The sequence below is a fragment of the Phocoena sinus genome, chromosome 2 (genome assembly GCF_008692025.1).
Source record: "Phocoena sinus isolate mPhoSin1 chromosome 2, mPhoSin1.pri, whole genome shotgun sequence".
In the NCBI taxonomy this organism is placed as follows: Eukaryota; Metazoa; Chordata; class Mammalia; order Artiodactyla; family Phocoenidae; genus Phocoena; species Phocoena sinus.
The window spans coordinates 146,628,367-146,647,664 of record NC_045764.1 but is presented as its reverse complement, the minus strand read 5'-3'; the positions used below and the strand labels follow the sequence as shown (position 1 = coordinate 146,647,664).

The 19,298-nt window shown below is 39.0% G+C and overlaps 1 protein-coding gene across 5 annotated transcripts in view; it reads left to right on the top strand.

Annotated features, from left to right (window-relative positions):
* The first annotated feature begins 7,630 nt into the window (after positions 1–7,630).
* The window catches only part of MED6 (mediator complex subunit 6), a 94,651-nt gene continuing 82,983 nt past the window's right edge, over positions 7,631–19,298 (top strand). For 4 of the 5 annotated variants that reach the window (XM_032622021.1, XM_032622019.1, XM_032622017.1 and 1 more), the window contains exons 1-6: positions 7,631–7,791; positions 10,674–10,833; positions 11,896–11,987; positions 13,604–13,686; positions 13,990–14,098; positions 15,530–15,645. In XM_032622021.1, the coding sequence (XP_032477912.1) occupies positions 7,770–7,791; positions 10,674–10,833; positions 11,896–11,987; positions 13,604–13,686; positions 13,990–14,098; positions 15,530–15,645 (582 nt within the window). In that variant the 5' untranslated portion in view covers positions 7,631–7,769. Of the gene's footprint in view, positions 7,792–10,673; positions 10,834–11,843; positions 11,988–13,603; positions 13,687–13,989; positions 14,099–15,529; positions 15,646–19,298 lie in introns of those variants that run through there. The other variant, XM_032622020.1, reaches the window with a different exon arrangement.

The window sequence follows — 19,298 nt, the reverse complement described above, 5'->3', positions numbered from 1 at the left end:
GTTCCTAGAACTTAGGAGAGAGATCTAGATTAGGCTACTTTGTAAACCGTGATAACATAGATGGAAATTGAAGCCACAGTGTGAACTGGATCATCTAGAGAGGAGAGTGAAAAGCAGGAAGATAGAAACAATGAGACATGGAACTAAGGATTAGAGAATTTGAGGGTAAAATAGAGGAAGAGAAGCCAATGTAAGAAGTAGAAAAGCAAAGGTCTGAGAGGCAGCAGAAATGTTAGGAAGGTAATGCTATGGAGACCAGAAAAAGATAGTTTTGAGATGTTGGGGGTGTCTAATGCTTCCAGATTCTGTAACCAACACTCAAAGGATGCATTTCCTTCTTAAGCATACATGATCATATAAGGCATAAAGCAAACCTAAACAAATATCAAAGAATATTATTATAGAGAACATTATTATAGATAACATTATTATAGAGAACATGTTCTCTGAAAACAATGCAATTAAGTTAGATGCTAGCAACAAAAAGATAAATTTTAAAATGCCATAGATTTGGAAGTTAAAAAAATACATATAAGTAACTCATGTGTCAAAGAATAAACTGAATTAAAACTTAAAGAACACTGAACAAATGATAATGAAAACACTATACTTCAAATCTTGAGGTATACAGTGAAAAGGTTTCTTCAAGGAAAATTTATAGCCTTACATGCTTATTGAAGAAATAAGTAGAGGCTGAAAATTAATGAACTAAATGTTCATCCCAAGAAATTAGGAAATGAACAACAGAATAAAGCCAAAGAAAGTAGATGGAAGGAAAGAAAAAAAAATAAAAGCAGAAATAAGTGAAACAGAAAAAGATACCAAAAGAGAGAGAGAGAGAGAAGGAAAAGATACCACAGAGTGAGTTAATAAAGCTAAATATTGTTCTTTAAAAAATACAATCCAGGGCTTCCCTGGTGCCACAGTGGTTAAGAATCCGCCTGCCAATGCAGGGGAACACAGGTTTGAGCCCTGGTCTGGGAAGATCCCACATGTCACGGAGCTACTAAGCCCATGTGCCATGACTACTGAACCTGTGTTCTAGAGCCCGCGAGCCACAACTACTGAAGCCTGCATGCCTAGAGCCTGTGTTCTGCAACAAGAGAAGCAGTGAGAAGCCCATGCACCCCAACGAAGAGTAGCCCCACTCACCATAACTAGAGAAAGCCTGAGCGCAGCAACGAAGACCCAATGCAGCCAAAAGTAAATAAGTAAAAAAAAAAAATTTTTTTTAAATAAAAAAACCCAATCCAATTGGATAAATCATGTGACATTAATCAAAAAAAGAAGAAAAGATATGATTAAAAATGGGGACATATGTGCAGCTATAGCCTAGATTAAGAAGACAATATGAGAATACTATGAACAATTTTATCACTAATTAGGCCTAGGAATTACTTCTTTCTTTCCTGTAATCTTATTGAGGAAACTACCAAATCCTTTACTTGTAGGTCCCTAAGAGTAAAGCAAAATCTACCAGCAGATTTGCAAGCTATTGCCTCAGCCACTCCTTTCCCAAGGTTTGCTGGCATAGTCACTTGAGATATAGCAATTCGACTTTCAGCATCACTTTCTGGGGCCCTACTTGCTGTGGTTAGCTAATGATCTTCTTTGGGATACTCTCTTTGCTTCACTCCAGAATTAACAAAACAGCTCAGCGGCCTGCTCCGCCCGACAGGATGAGACTTATTAGCCATCTTTGAATGTCATAGTGAAGTCTAATCAATTTAGTCAGCTTTTGCAATTTTTTTTAAATAATATTTTTGGTATTTATATATTTATTTTTATTTGGTTGCGCCGGGTCTTAGTTGTGGCAGGCAAGCTCCTTAGTTGCGGCTCCCGGGCTCCTTAGTTGCGCATGCGAACTCTTAGTTGCGGCATGCATGTGGGATCTAGTTCCCTGACCAGGGATCGAACCTGGGCCCCCTGCATTGGGAGCTTGGAGTCTTAACCACTAGACCACCAGGGAAGTCCCAGTCAGCCTTTGCTATTGCTTTGTGATGCTGTATGGAGTCTTATTGGAGGTTTAGTACTGCCCAATCTCATGGATACTTGACCACTGTCCTGCAATGGGAACAAAATCCAAGGAGAGGTTCTTGGAGGGAAGAAGATTCTGTTTCTTCTGGACTAAGCTTATCTGTACTCTATGTTTGGGATTCTAGGGTTGAACTCTTAGTGATCGGGTTTTTTGGTCTACAATTATAGCTAATTCCTAAGGTGAACAGCTGCCTTGAGAGGTACTGCCCAGGGTCAGGTTTTGGTATTTGCCATGCAGGGGTAGTGTAGATTTTCTCACAACCCTTAAAATACGAAATATTTGGTAACATATCTCTCCATGGACCATCAGGTCCACTCCCAGAGGTTCCAGGGTAACTTTTCAGAGATACCTCCTAAGTAATTCTGAGGTGATTTTCTGTCCTGTTCTGTATTTTGAAGTAGCTGGCTTTTTGCTCATTAATAAGAGAGAAAAAAACTCACACAACTTTAATATTTTCTAGAACATTTTTCTGGTAGGATATCTTGTGTTTTTCTTTTTATTCTGTGGATTTCCAGAACATTACCATAAATGAAGTTGTTGTTGTTTGTTCTACATTGTTCTAAGATCAAGAGAGATTTTTAAGGAGTTTTCTTATAACTTCCCATAAATCCATTTCCACTTAACAATCCCATTACATTTATCCATTATTGAAATGCAGAAGTTTGTTATCAATCTGAGGGCCATTGTATCATCCATTCATTTATACATGATTTGTTAATTCAACAAATATTTGTCGAGCACCTAGTACATGGAAGACACCATGCCAGGGACTAGATCAGTTATATCAGGCAAACACATACCTGACCATGTCCTTGTGGAGTTTACAGTCTAGAGAACTCTTTTTAGGAAAAGAGTCTTAATTCAGGCCCTGGAATTATAGAGGTATCCCTATAAAGAAGTGGCACACAGGTAAAGAAGTGGGAGGATATGATGTGTGTAAATTAGACTATTGGAGAGAATGTTAAAGAAAGTAAAACATGGTAAAGAGGAGCAGTGTGTCAAGTATTTAAAAGGCACCTATGTGAGGAATCTGGATTGTAGCCATATGGAGGAAGGTGCGAGCAGGTAATTGTTTCTAATGTGCTATTAATTTCTTTTAACCAATCAGAAAATCATTCCTACCCTCTTACTGAAGAGCTTTTTGTTTTTCTCTTTCATTTGCACTCTAACACTTGCATATCAAATGATGTATAGTCCCCAAACCACAAAGCCTCAAAGGGCCATATTGTATATAGGGGAGGCAGGTACAATTTTAGCATATCCTTACAGAAGAAGGAGTAGATTACATCACCATTATTGACTTTATAGAAGAGAGAGTACAAAGCAAATTGTGTGTGTGTGTTGGGGGGTGGGTTTAACACAATAAAACCTTATTTCTTGTTTTTATCAAGGTCCGATGTAGGTCAGCAGGGAGGTTCAGCACCATGGTCAGCCATTCAGAGATCCTGGCTCTCCCCATGTTCAATCCATGACTTGAAGGTCCTCTGTGATATCTACCAAGTGGAAGCAGAGAGAGAGAGTGGAAAAGGCACCAATGCTTTTAAGCAGCTTGGCCTGGGATGACACTAATCACTTCCATCCATATTCCATTGATGAGAACCAACTCTATGCAGCTACATCTAGATATAAGGGGAGTGGAAAACGTAGATTAACGATGTACTCACATAGATAATAATTTGTGAGCAGCTAGTTCATCTGCCTCATTCAGTCTCCTTATCTGCAAAATGGGAGTAATAATAGCATCTGCCTCACAAAATTGTTAGGGGAAAACTAGCACAGTGCCTGATCCATAGTAAGTGGCTCAGTAAACAGCAAATATTTTTGACATCCAGTGTAAATTTCCAGTTAGAACTAATACCTTTGTGGCATTCTACCCCTTAAAGTCTTTAATAGCTTCTCATTTCCTTGAATAAAAAAATAACTTATTGGGCTTCCCTGGTGGCGCAGTGGTTGAGAGTCCGCCTGCCGATGCAGGGGACACGGGTTCGTGCCCCGGTCCGGGAAGATCCCACATGCTGCGGAGCGGCTGGGCCCGTGAGCCATGGCCGCTGGGCCTGCGCGTCCGGAGCCTGTGCTCCGCACAGGAGAGGCCACAACAGTGAGAGGCCCGCGTACCGCAACAAAAACAAAAAACAAAAAACAAAAACTTACTTACAAGGCCATCCTATCATCTGACTCCTACCTTCTTTCTTCGTCTCTTCCCCACTGGTTCCCTCCTTCACTTATGTGATTCAGTTTAAACTGGCCTTTTCCTGGTTCCCAGACCAAGCCACTTTCCACTGCAGGGTCCTGTATGCTCTTCTCTCTGCTTGAAAAGCTTGAGCCCAGCTCTTCATGTGGCTGATTCATTCTCATCCTCCAGGTATCAGCTCAGATATATCACCTCCTCAGAGAGGGTCTGTCCTGACCATCGTATCCAAAGTGGATTCCTCCAGTTAATCGCTATCTCATCTCCCCCCATTTTTGTTATCACATCTGTAATGCTCTCTTTATTTATGTACTTGTTTATCGTCTGTCTTTTCATCAGACTTGTTGACTCTTTAAGTCAGAGGCTTTGTTTACTGCTTTATCCTCTGCAACTAGAGCTGAGCAAAACACAGAGTAGGGTATTAAATGATTGGTGGCTGACTGAATGAATGAATGAATTTGCTGAAGAGTAATTGAAGATCTTCTCTGGGTCTTTTACCTCAGCCTATCCACATATTCACATTTCAGTATTATTATGTCAATACAGCTTCCAGGTAGCACTCTACGCTTCCCTCTCAGCCTTGAAATACAGACTATACCCAATGCCACTTCCCTTCACCCCTGAACATACTCTCCTCTAACCCTTATCATTCCACAAAAAACTATTCTTGTTAGGGGCTTCCTATTACCGAATCCAATGCCTGCTTCTTAGCCCTTATCTCACATATCTGCTTCACACTGTGAGTACTCCTCTCTTCCTGAAACTTGTCTGCTTTGACTTCATACTACTATAGATACCTTTGTAAGCAGTGGTTATGAACTGGGGGCAGTTTTGCCCTCCAGGGCTATTTGGTAATGTCTGCAGACATTTCGGTCATCATAACTGGGAGGGGGTTGCTGCTACTGGCATCTGGTGGGTAGAAGTCAGGATTGCTGTTAAACATTCTACAATGTACAGGACAGCTCCCCATACTTACAGCCAAGAAGTATCTGGCCCCAAATGTCAATAATGCAAAGGCTAAGGAACTCTAGTATACAGAATGTCCTGCAGACACTTCATGTATAAGATGGACATGTTCAAAGATAAATCATGGGGCTTCCCTGGTGGTGCAGTGGTTGAGAGGTCTGCCTGCCGATGCAGGGGGCGCGGGTTTGTGACCCGGTCCCGGGAAGATCCCACATGCCACGGAGGCGGCTTGGGCCCGTGAGCCATGGGCCGCTGAGCCTGCGCGTCCGGAGCCTGTGCTCCACAACGGGAGGAGGCCACAACAGTGAGAGGCCCGCATACTGCAAAAAAAAAAAAAAAAAAAAAAAAAAAAAATCATTACTCCCCTTTTCACCTATTTAACTTGTTATTCCTAATTTGATTAACACACTTAGTACTTATAAAGCAGTATCCTGGGAGATAAGTTTTTATTTCCCTGCCTTTCCTTCATCAAAGCTCATCTACTAGTCACTAATTCCCTTTTGATTTTATCTCCTAATATCTGTCATCCTTTTTCTTCCCTCAGCTACTGCTGCCTTTGTATGAGTGTAGACATCATTTAGTTTGCAAGTCTCCTAAACGGACTTACCTGTTTTTAGTCTTATAAATGCCTCCAACTCATGCTCCTTGGACAATCTTTCTAAAATGGAAGCCCAATTACATTTCTCCCACTGTCTACAAGATAAAGGCTGAGCTCCCAGGTCTGGCCTACCATGCTTACCATATGTTTTATTACCTACAGATCTGTGTTCTTTCGTACTTCTTCCTAATCCTCTTCTAATAAAAACACAAGAAAACAGAACGAACAAAACAAAACAAAAAGCTTGATGTTTCACACTTTTGTTTATTGGACATGATAACCCCTGTTTTGGAATGCCATCTCCACCAGGACCCTACCAGGCCTTTCTCCTTTGAAAACTCTGCTCTGTTGCATGTGCATACTTTTACTGGGACACATACTGTATACATACCATCTCAAGTATAAAATCCCAGTTCAAAAAGTAGAGTATAACAAAGCAATATATTTGTATGCCACTTAGAGTTAAACTTTTTGAATACCCAGTCTATGAGGTAGAAAATTCCAATAAATTCATGGTCCCCCACCCCCTTACCTCTGTTTTGTGGTTAAATTCTGGGGGAACCTTCATAGTACCTAAGTTTTGGAACAGATACAGGCACTAACACTTCATCACCATAAAAAGGGCTTCTTCAGATTTGCGGGTTCTCTTCTTGGCATCTGTGTCTTGCTTGCAGATATCCTCATCATTTTGCTTTCATGGAGCTTGAAAATCTTTCTAAGGCTTCCTATGGCTTCTGCATTTCACAGAATTATCTCTGGCATCTTGCTATCTAGCCCAGATTAGCCGGAATGCAGATATTAGGTCTTTGCTCAGGGACCCAGGGGTATTCCCTTTCTTTTAATCTTTTTAATATTTTGCTTCAGAAGCATTTCCTGTCTTGTGAAAATTTTGTCTCAGAGGCATGTAATATTTTCTTCAATGGCTTTAGACTTTTAATGGGCTTAGTCACATAAAAGCTAATGACTGTCAAATTCTTCCTGCTTAGTCCTGCCCATCCCCACACTTGAGGCAGGGTGAAAAACAGAATGGCCAGTAGCTCCTAAACTGAACAGTTCATTGGATACACCTGAAAGAGCTTTTAAAATGAAAGATGTTACCACCCCCAACTCTGCACAATCAGAATTTGTTCTTATAAACGATCACAGGAGATCAAGGTCGAATTTTCTTTCTATTTTTTTTTTTTTTTTTTGCGGTACGCGGGCCTCTCACTGTTGTGGCCCCTCCCGTTGCTGGAACATAGGCTCCGGACGCGCAGGCTCAGCGGCCACGGCTCACGGGCCCAGCCGTTCCGCGGCATGTGGGATCTTCCCGGACCGGGGCACAAACCCGCGTCCCCTACCTCGGCAAGCGGACGCTCAACCACTGCGCCACCAGGGAAGCCCAAGGTTGAAATTTTGAAAACCTCAGTGGTGGACTTTGGGCAGGGCTCTGCTCACTCTGTTTTTCCTCAAAGTCTCCAAATTTTTACCCCGGTGGTATGCCCTGCCTCTACCTCTCCTTCCTTTGGCGCTGCTCTCTCCTTCCTGCTAGCAGCTCCTAGCCTCTCCCTCCCCTTTACCCCTTCCCTACCCACCGCGCTCCACCTCCCAGCCCCGCCCCGCCCTTCTCTGCCTCGTCCCACCCCTCTCTCCCCAACCCAACTCTACTTCCCGGCTCAATCCCTCCCGCCTCCTCCTTGCCCCGCTCCACCTCCTAGCCCCGCCCCACCCCTTCTCTCCGCCCCACCCCTCTTCCCCGCCCCGCTGCACCTCCCAGCCCGCCCCACCCTCTCTCAGCCCCGCCCCTCAGCTCCGCCCCGCTCCGCCTCCTATTCTCTCCGCTTCTTCCCTTTCCCTGCCCTGTCTTCCTGGCCTTGCAGTCTCCTCCCCTCTTTTGGTTCCTCCTTAACATTCCTCAGCTCTGCAGCAGAGCTCTTTCGTCTCAGACTTGTTACGTTTACTCTGCGCCGGAAGAAGAACCTGAGGACGCTTTTGGGACTATGGCGGCGGTGGATATCCGAGGTAACCTGTGCTGTCCCCTTTGTTTCCTGATTGTTTGGGATCTGGTTTAGGGATTTATAGCTCTTGGGGGCAAGATTCCGGTTCCCTTGTGATGTCTCCCAAGCTCTTTGGAATGTTTTCTGTGAACGACCCAAAGCGCCAATCTGTCGAAAAATTGCCTAGATTTTCGCAGTTTTTCAGGAGTCTTTTAGAAGAGTCAAAACGAAGGGGTTGGAATAAGCTCTGGGCTTTGAGCCCTGTGGTGTTGTCCTACATACGTATCTCTACAGCAGTATTGGGGCTGTTCTGTCCAGGTGAAGGAACGACAGAGAAGGGGGTGGGGTCATGAGCCGACAGTGTTTGGTTCATTCTTGGCACTTGGCCTGGGGCCTACCTTATTCCTGACGTTTGAGGTTCCTTTTTCTATATTAACCAAATTGGAGTCTAGCACACATATTACAAATATATTGTCATTTATATATTGTCAAAATGTCCAGTGATCTTCAGCAGTTCTGGATAATGTTTACTATATGTTTGTCTTTCGTTATAAGTGAGAATATCAAGTACCTAATTTCATTACTTGCTGATTGTTAGAGAGCTGTATTAGAGCCATGTCAATATGCTCTCCCTTGCTACTGAATAAAAAAGAGGAACATTTTGTCCACGAGGCTGTTTAGCTTTCACAACTTTTTACTTTTTATTTAGATTTGTTAGGTCCATTGCGAAGGCTCTAAGGTGGGAACATGTCAGAAGAACAGCAAGGGGGCCAGTATGGCTGAAGCACAGTGAGAGAGGAGGAGGGAAGTAGATGAGGTCAGAGAGAGAATTGGTGTGGTGGCTTGTTCATACAGGAATTGTAGGCCATGGTAAGGCCTTTGGCTTGTCCTCTGAGTAAAATAGAGAACCACTGGAGGGTTTTGACCAGAAGGGATGAACGTAACCTGACTTACTCTTTTTTAGGATCACCTTGACTTGCTGAGAACACTGTAGGAGGGCAAAGGTAGAATTAGGGAGACCGGTTAGGAAGGCATTTTTGTAATGCATGGGGATTTGGAGGTGGCTCAGACTAGGGTGGTAACAGTGGAGATGGTAAGAAATAGTTGGAGTCTGCTTGTTTTGGTAGTGTAGTCTCTTTATTGGGCTGTGGTCATAGGTAGCTTCTATGTAGGAGAACTAATATGTCCTATTTCACAGCCACACACCACCCTCTTAACCCCAGTTAACTAGTTTGTAACTGAACATCCTTGGATACTGGAGTGTGTGTAAATTTATGACCAGTGGAGTAACTTGTCCTTAGCCCTTAATCATGAATTAATAAACATTTTCTAATTCTTACCAAAGAGGTCCTGTGCTAGTTCTGATGAGTAACCCACAGTCCCAGTTCCTTAAAAAACTCAGCATTTAATGGGAAAACATTTGTACTTGTGGGTTATTAATAATCAATTATAAAACTATATAAAAACCGCTATGAGGACATAGAGAAAGAAACCATTATTTCTGCCTTGCAAAGTAGAGAAAGGCTTTGCAGAGATTAGTGACATTTAAAATGAGTTTAATCTAGCTTGACCATTTGAATATCTAGTAAACCTATACCTTTTTGAGAATGAAAGACGTTTCTATATTTTTTAGAAGTGCATAAACTAGAAAAAAAAAAAAAGAGGCACAAACTAGGACAGCCTTTGGTTAAGCCAGAAATAAGTTTGTTCATATTAATCTTAAAAGAAATTGACTACCAGCACTACCACCATCATCATAATGAACATTTATTGGGTTATTACAATGTACTAAGCATTTTACATGTATAATCTAGCATGGAGATACTATTATAATCCCTATTTTATAGATGAGAAAACTAAGGCATGGGGAGGTTGAAGTTTTCCATTCTTCCTTCTTCAACCAGTAATTATATAGGCAATTTGATGTTTCATGACTTATAGCTAGTGGGATTTAGTACTGTCAGTGGTATGAAACATTGCAGCCAGTACCCAATAAAAGCTCATTAATTAAAGCTATCTAGCCCTACTTATCATGTCTTTGTTTTCTTTTTCCATTTTGAAAAACTTAACGTTTAATTCTTTAAAATGTGAAATTGTATGGCTGTAATTAAGGGCATTCTACTTTTCATTTGCCCCTTTTACATAATTATTATCTCATCTATAATAATAGATTCCTAACTTATTTCTGTCTCTTTACTTGGAAGATCTCCCATTAGTGGCGATGGATGTGTTTTCTTTGGCATACACATTGTTTGAAAATTTTTGAATTAGTTGCCAACATTATAAAAACTTAGGATTTCCAATATTTTGAAAGACCGCTCTAGATTTCAAATCCTATAACTTCTTCACCTAATTGAGTTATTCTTTAAACGTATAATGTACTTTTATTTATTTATTGAATCTTTGAATTTTGTTTATTTTTTATACAGCAGGCTCATTAGTTATCTATTTTATACATATTAGTGTATATATGTCAATCAGAATCTCCCAATTAAACATATAATATACTTTTATATTTCCCTACCTTTGTATATGCGTTACCTCTGCTTGGAATTACTTTGCCTCTCTTTTCTCTATGGTGAGCCTCTATTTATTCTTTAACATATGGTGCTAAAACCCACCTCCTCCTCACCTCATGAAAAATCATTCCTGTTCCCTCAGGTAAGGTATTCTGCTTGCTCCACTGTGCTCTCATAACACATTTATTCATACCTTTATTATGGATCTTGTGTTGTCATTGCTTTCTTGCATACTTATCTCGTCTGCGGGACTGTGAGGGTATGTAGGTTAGGATCCACGTCATCCTTATATTCATAGTGCCTCCTACATTATATGCATAATAAATGTTTGTTGGATTGGATTTTTTTCTCTTTTCTCATCCTTTATCATTTTGTTTCTTATCTATAGATAATCTGCTGGGAATCTCTTGGGTTGACAGTTCCTGGATCCCTATTTTGAACAGTGGAAGTGTCCTGGATTACTTTTCAGAAAGAAGTAATCCTTTTTATGACAGGACATGTAATAATGAAGTGGTCAAAATGCAGAGGCTAACATTAGAACACTTAAAGTAAGTTATTATAAGAAGGTAGCATTTTTGCCAACTGCAGATTTTGTAATGAATAGTTCTTTCAAGCTGTGAATCATGAAGTACAGAGTAGAAGTGTTGGAAGAACTGGAGTTTTGTTTGGGTTTGTGCAGATTTGACATGCAAATGAATTATTAGTAGTCACTTGTAATCTAGGAAGTCTTTTCTTTATAACTTCACGTATTACTGTCTAGTTAAAATGCAACTATGAGGTTTAGATGTAAATCTCATTGATTTCAGCAATGCAACTGTTACCTTAACCAGGTAACTATATATGTTGTCTCCTCTACATCTAATTTGATGTCTTAAACCATAGTCGAGTTTATAGTAGTTTTTCTTTGTTTGACAAAATTTTAGCCAAATTTAGCAAGATTCTTCAGACTTGGGATGCTAAATAATTCATTACTTTTATAAAAGTTTCTGAAACAACTGTGTAATGAAGTTTTTCATCTGTCAGCTAAACATGGGGAGCAGGGGTTCTAAGAAATTTAATTTCTGGTATTTTAAATAGCTTTTGTTTTGAGGTAAATATTTACATTTACTGAGATACCTTGGTGTTGCTTTTAAACACAGTATGTCAGGAAAAGATATGTTGGGGGTGAGGATAAGGTTTTTGATGTTTTCTGGTTGGCTACAATATATAGTAGTGATCTATATTAAGACAGGTATAGTGTTCATGTATATTTTAATATTTTATATATATTTATAGATCTCCTTGGTCAGGAAGCATCCTGGTATTTTGGTTGCCTTTTTTGAAATGTAGGTTCATTGTACTTTCATGACTGAAAATACTCCGATTTAAGTTCATCATGAATTTTTGTAGAGAAATTTTGTTGTTGTTTAAAAATGAAATCTTACTTTATTTGTGCCCCACCTACCTGGGAAAAATAGCCAGTTTTATTGAACAGCCAATTTTTCATATCAAACATAGGCAGTTTTATCCTGTTTACAATGTTGCTATACTTTTATGTGATAATTTGAATGTTCTGCAGAATTGTTTGTAGGGCATCCATAGATCTCAGAGTGTCTGTGTCCTGTTTTCAGTCAGATGGTTGGAGTGGAATACATCCTTTTACATGCCCAAGAGCCCATTCTTTTTATCATTCGAAAGCAACAGCGGCAGTCCCCTACTCAAGGTAAAATATGTAAACTTTAGGCATTATTTTCTTCTTAAAATACCATGATTTATTTACTCCTGAGCTATATGTTCTTATTTTTGTGGATTGGGTTCTGTTTTAGGGATTTGTAGGAATCCATGTGTAGGCTTCCTATGCTTTCCCTTCTGTGAGGGGCCACACCAAGTGCACCTTCCCTCTAGCAGTGAAATGCAGTGTGTACAATGTCTGCTCAGAGCTCAGGGAAGACCGTTTGAGACTCTGAGTCCAGAATTTTTATTGAGGGCTGATCATGTAGACGTCCTCTGCCTGTCAAATTCTAGTCTCTCAGAAGGAAATCAGGTTTAATTCTTGGTAGATGCAGTTGCACCAAATTCATAAAAGATCAATGGAAAATCCTCATTGATACATTCAATCAAAATTACCAGACAAAAACTTTCTTTAGAAATCATACTGAAAAGTATAGAATTCAGACTTGATTTTGAATCAAAGAGCTAGTCACCTATTCCAGAGATGACCAGCTACATCTCTTAAATTAGATACTCTCATCAAGACCTTTGAGAATAACCTTCACCCTAGTATTGATTCCAGAGAATGACTTGCTACTGAAGTTGTGGTTCCAGAGTCAAGAATCCAAATTTACTTTCAAAGTCAAAGATCTAGGACTTCCCTGGTGGCGCAGTGGTTAAGAATCCGTCTGCCAGTGCAGGGGACATGGGTTCGAGCCCTGGTCCGGGAAGATCCCACATGCCGCAGAGCAACTAAGCCCGTGTGCCACAGCTACTGAGCCTGCGCCCTAGAGCCCGTGAGGCACGACTACTGAAGCCCGAGCGCCTAGAGCCCATGCTCCGCAACAAGAGAAGCCACCACAATGAGAAGCCCGCGCACTGCAACAAAGACCAAACACAGCCAAAAAAATAAATAAATAAATAAATAAAAAAAAAAAAAAAGTCAGAGATCTAGAGTCCCTGCCCAGAGAAAAAGAGAAACTTAGAACAAAGACAAGGCTGGGGACAAGAGTTCGATGATGAAAGGGTTCCAGGTACAGAAGTGACAGAAGATGGCACCAGCCTCACTAGCCGCTGTTTTATTCCTTAGGACCTCGGACTGGGGCACAGAGGCAAGTTCAGTGTGTCTGGTATCTTCATCCTGGGCCCTAAATCTCTCTTGCTCTAAGGTCTTATTCCCCAAAGTGTGGTTGACTGACAGCAGCATCGGATCACTTAGGAACTTGTTAGAAATGCATCATCCCTACTGAGTAAGAATCTGATTTTAACAAGATACTCAGGTGATTCAAATGCACGTTAAAGTTTAAGAAGCACTGCTCTTAGGGTAAACTTGTTTTTAGCAAACTTTTTCTATGAAGGTCCAGAGACTAAATATTTTAGGCTTTGGAGCCTCATGGTCTCTGAGACAACTATTCAACTAGTGCCATAGCAGCCTTAGATAATAACGCAAATGAATGAGTGTGGTTATTTTCCTATATAACTTTATTTACAAAAACAGGAATTGCCAAACCCTACCTTAAGCTTTAGTATGGGAAAATGTTAAACTTTAGTTGTTCTTTTTATGGAAATATATTTAGCAGTTTGTGTGCATAGCTATATTGATAAACTTTTTTTTTCTCGCTGCTTCAGTTATCCCACTGGCTGATTACTATATTATTGCCGGAGTGATCTATCAGGCACCAGACTTGGGATCAGTTATAAACTCTAGAGTGGTGAGTGTCTTTACATACTTTAAACATTAAAGAAAACTTCTAACTGAACTACCTTGCTACTGAGAATTAAACAGGAACTCCTCTCCCTTGTGTACGTTGGTATAAAGTGTTGACTATTAGAATATCTTAAGCATTGGTTCCTGTGGGCCAACTCCATGTTCAAAGTATATACCACCCCTAGATACATAGTGATTCAGGTTCTGAAAAGCAGAATTACTGTCTTTGCATATGTAATATTTTGTGTTCACTTTGTAAATTTTGGATGATTGATGAGAAATTCAGAATTTGTTTTCTTTTTATAAGCTTACTGTGGTACATGGCATTCAGTCAGCTTTTGATGAAGCTATGTCATACTGTCGATATCATCCTTCCAAAGGGTATTGGTGGCACTTCAAAGATCATGAAGAGCAAGGTAGGTGGGACACTGAGACCCTCCTAAAACACTTTTTGTTACTCAGAGAATGAAGCTGCTTTCTTTTGGAAAATGGCTATTGATGATTTCTAGCTGTGTTTTACTTCTCCATGGGAAGGTTTCATAGGATGATGACATTGTCAGAGCTATGATTCATGTAACTAGATGTGGTAGTAATAGCATTCCCATAGGAACAGGTACAAATTTTAACCTCTTTGGTACATGATAATCTTTGATAAGTTGATACAAGGTTTTAAAATATTTAGGACATGTAGGGGAAATCAGTGATGAGGAATGAGTAATGATGATATTTCCTGCTTACCAAACTGTTGAGTCATCTTGAAATCTGGAACCCAAGTCTTCCAAGTTTTTGAAATAGGGGAGATGCTCTTAAAGCCCTATCTCCAGATGAACAGTCTGTTTTCTGATTTTTCTATGTTACCACCTGTCATGATGCCAGGTCCTCTAGTTGCCATAGCTGCTAATCTGCTACTTGTTCTGTACCATATTTTACTAATAAAAGTACTTCTAGAAATGTATCTATAGCAGTATACCTATATTCTGCATTTCTTTCTAGAGAAATAAAAACTTAGAATGAATTACTATGGAAAAGGTAGCCTTTAAATAAAATTCAGACCCGTGGAATGAATGGTCTTTGAGATACAGTTATATTTATTCGTAATAGTAGGTCCCGGCAACAACATTTGACTTAGGAAAGTTTGCATCAGTTGAATAAACTTCTCCCAAGAGCTCTTTGCCCCTACCCTAATGAAATGTTTGGAGTAAAACTTAACTGGAGCCCTTTCTTTATAGACAGTCCACCAGCACACTCCCCTCCCAGGGAAAATCCCACACGTGATTAGCTTCATAATTTTTCTTGCAAGTTCTTTTCTCTCTTGTCTTTATGATCTTCTGTTGTTTGGTTTGTCCTGTTTTTTTCAGTGGATTATAGTCTTCATAATTGAGTATGGTTACTTGAGTTTATAAAAGTTGCATTTTCCATTTGTACCTATTAGGTTTTGCATGAAAAGTCCATTTAATACACTTAAAATATACACATGATAATTTCAAACCAATAATCTGAATGTGACTTAGGTAATTATGGAAAATTTAGCCTTAAAGTTTTTCATAATTAAGTAATTATGGAAACATAAGAACGATGTTTATCCATGTTTACATGCTAAAACTGAAATGTCTTTAAAAGATATATCAGCTTTTTAAATGTTAGAATTTTAACCTCATTTCAGAGGGAGAGTTTGAATGCTTCTCTGTATATGCTATGTTTAACGTATTTGGGGGGATTATCTTTGGAATAGCAGCCATTAAAAATAATGAAATTTGAATATATTCATGGCAGACAAAGATTTGTGAAATAATAAGGCACCAAAGTAGTTTAGACAATGTTTTGATTTGGACCTTATATTTTAATAGATAAAGTCAAACCTAAAGTCAAAAGGAAAGAAGAACCAAGCTCTATTTTCCAGAGACAGCGTGTGGATGCTTTACTCCTAGACCTTAGACAAAAATTTCCACCCCGATTTGTGCAGGTAATGAGAATGCGTGTGGTTAATTTTGATTCAACACTTTTTCCTGGCATATTTATTTTTAATAGAGGACTGTTTCAGATGTGACCTAAAAATACTGATTTTCCTTGTTAGTTAAAAAAATGATCTCTGAATCAAAGAAAGGTTTTTCAAGGACTTAATGGAGGAGGTGGTAAAGGGAATGGAATTAGTACTGTTCTGTGTGCTTAAGTTTAATTCCTTAATTGAATCTTCGTAAACTATGAGGACTGAATATAATAATATTCTCATTCAGAAGGTTGCTGAAAGTGTCATAGATGATAACAAAACTAGAATTTGAAACTCATGCTGTTTTTACTGTAGGTGCTGCCTTCCACCCTGATGTAGAGGGTATTTAAGTCCTTAAATGATAGAATAATAAAAACTTTGTAATAAAAAGAATAGTACATTTGATGTGGAGGGTTTGGCATGATAAATGGAGGAGGCAGGAGTAATAATAAATAGACTTATAACATATATTGGAGCTATATGAATTCCATTATGTTGTCTTGGGCATTCCAATAGCAATAGCAGGTCCACATACCGTGGTACTAAATGAGCTTATGCAGAGAAGTAAGTGTGAGATGGAATATGTGAACATGTTATTCTTACGGTTTGCCTCAGCTCTTACTTATCTTTACAGGGCTGTGTACACACAAGGTCATGTTTTTCCTGTGGAGGGCCTATCTAAGAGATTTTCAAGGGTTGTTTTAGACTGAGATTTTTCACACCCTGAGATGACTTTAGAATAGGCCTTTCCTTCTCCCTTCCCTGACTCTACTGGATGAGGTGTACTGTTGGAATGGTGACGTGGTAGTGAAGGGAGCAGAGGCCACAGCTGGAACTCAGGACCAAAAAGCCAGTTTAGAGAAATCTCATGAATCGCGCGTGAAGATGAAACAATGTCTGTTGAATAAATAAATAAATGAATTATAGCTGTGTGTAAGATGACGAGTAGTGACTACAGAGGGTAAGAGGTTAGGTGTGGTTGGCCATTCGTGGCAGAACACCTAGAACTGCACAGTACAGTAGCCCCTAGGCACATGTGACTATTGTGCGTTTGAAACACAGCTAGTCCAAATTGAGTTGTGTTATGTGTGAAATACATACTGGGTTCAAGCACTTAGTACAAAAAATTTATAAAATATTTCATTAATAGTTAAAAATATTGATTATATGTCAGTGATACTATTTTAGATACATTTGGTGAAAAATAATAAAATTCATCTGTTTCTTTCTGAAAATGTGACTACTAGAAAAATTTAAATTACATATGTAGCTTGTATTTGTGGCTCACATTATATTTTGGGCAGTGCTGATCTAGAAAATGGGAACAGAAAATGCAAAACCAAAAACATGAAAGATGATCAATGAAGACATACTCAGAAACCAAGAAAATCCCTCAGTTTGTTTGTTCTTTGTCTAGTTTCTTGAAGTGTAAAGTTAGGTTGTTTGCAATCTTTCCTTCTTTTTAATGTAGGATTTATTGCTATAAACTTCCCTCTTAGTACTTCTTTTCCTGCATCCCATAAGTTTTGGTATGATGTATTTTCATTTTAATTTCTCTCCAGATAATTTCTGATTTCCCTTTTGATTCCTTCTTTGGCCTACTGGTTGTTCAGGAGTGTTTTGTTTAATTTCCACTTATAAGTTAGCAGAAGAAAAGAAATTACAAAGATTAAAAATTATGAAATAGAGACTAGAAAAACAATAGAAAAGAATCAGTGATACACCAGAAACTAACACAACATTTTAAATCAACTATACTTCAATAAAAACAACAACAACAACAACAACAAAAAAGCAAGGAAACTAAGGGTTGGTGTTTTGAAAAGATAAACGAAATTGACCAACTTTTAGCTAGACTAACAAAGAGAGGAGACTCAAATAAATAAAAGTAGAAATGGAAGAGATGTTACTACTGATGATGCCACAGAAGTAAAATGATCATAAGAGACTACTATAAACAGTTTATATGCCAAGAAATTGGGTAACCTATAAGAAATTCCTAGAACATATGACCTACCAAGACTGAGTCATGAAGAAATAGAAAATCTGAACAGACCAATAATGAATAAGGAGACTGAATCAGTAATCACAAACCTCCCAAAGAAATGTCTAGGAACAGATGACTTCATGGGTGAATTCTACCAAACATTTAAAGAGAATTAACACCAATCCTTCTCAAACTCTTCCAAAAAATTAAAGAGGAGGGAACACTTCCAAATTCATTTTATGAGGCCAGCATTACTCTGATACCAACGACCAAAAGCCACTACAAGACAAGAAAACTACAGTCCAATAAAAATAGATGCAAAAATTCTCAATGAAATACTAGCAAATCAAATGCAATAGCCCATTAAGAGGATCATATATCATGATCAAGTGGGATTTATCCCTGGGGTGCAGAGATGGTTCGACATACCAAAATCAGTCGGTATGATACACTACATTATCAGGATGAAGGATAAAAATCACATGATCATCTCAATAGATGCAGAAAAAGCATTTGGGAAAATTCAACATCTTTTTATGGTAAAAACAACAAACTAGGTGTAAAAGGAATGTACCTCAACATCAAAAAAGCCATGTATAACAAACCCACGGCTATCATATTCAGTGGTGAAGAACAAAGCTTTTTCTCTAAGATCAGGAACAAGACAAGGATATCCACCCTTCACGCTTCTATTCAGCATAGTGCTGGGAGACCTAGCCAGAGAAATTAGGCAGTAAAAGGGATCCAAATGGGAAAAGAAGTAAAATTGTCTGTTTGCAGATGATATGATCTTATACATAGCAAACCCAAAGACTCCATTAAAAAACTGTTATAACTAATACATGAATTCAGTGAAATTGCAGGATACAAAATCAACACACAAAAATCAGTTGCACTTCTGTATACTAACAACTATCAGTAAAGGATATCAAGAAAATCCCACTTACAATAGCATCAAAAACATACTTAGGGATAAACTTTTTGTTATCAGCTTTATTGAGATATAATTGGTGTAATAACATTGTGTAAGTTTAAGGTGTACAACCTGTTGATTTGATACACTTATATACTGCAAAATGATTACCGCCATAGCATTAGCGAACATCTCTGTCATGTCGCATAATTACTGTTCTTTTTTATGGTGAGTTCATTTAAGTTTTACTCTCTTAGCAACTTTCAAATATATAATAGAGTGTTACTAACTATAATCACCATGTTGTGTATTAGATTTCCAGAACTTATTTCATCTTATACCTTTCACCAACATCTCCCCATTTCCCCCACCCCCTCAGCCGCTGGCAGGCACCGCTGTACTCTCTGTAGGAGTTTGAACATTTTAGATTCCATATATAAGTGATGTGATATATCATATTTGCCTGTCTGACTCCACTTAGTATAATGCTCTCCAGGTTCATGCTCTCACAAATGGCAGGATATCCTTCTTTCTCATGGCTAAACAATATTCCTGTATATGTGTGCACGTGTGTGTGTGTGTGTGTGTGTGTGTGTGTGTATCACATATGTCTCTCTCTCACACACACATATATATATCTCACATCTTCTTTACCCATTCTGTTGACAGACATGTAGGTTGTTTCCATACCTTGGCTATTGTGGATAATGCCGCAGTGAATGTGGGAAT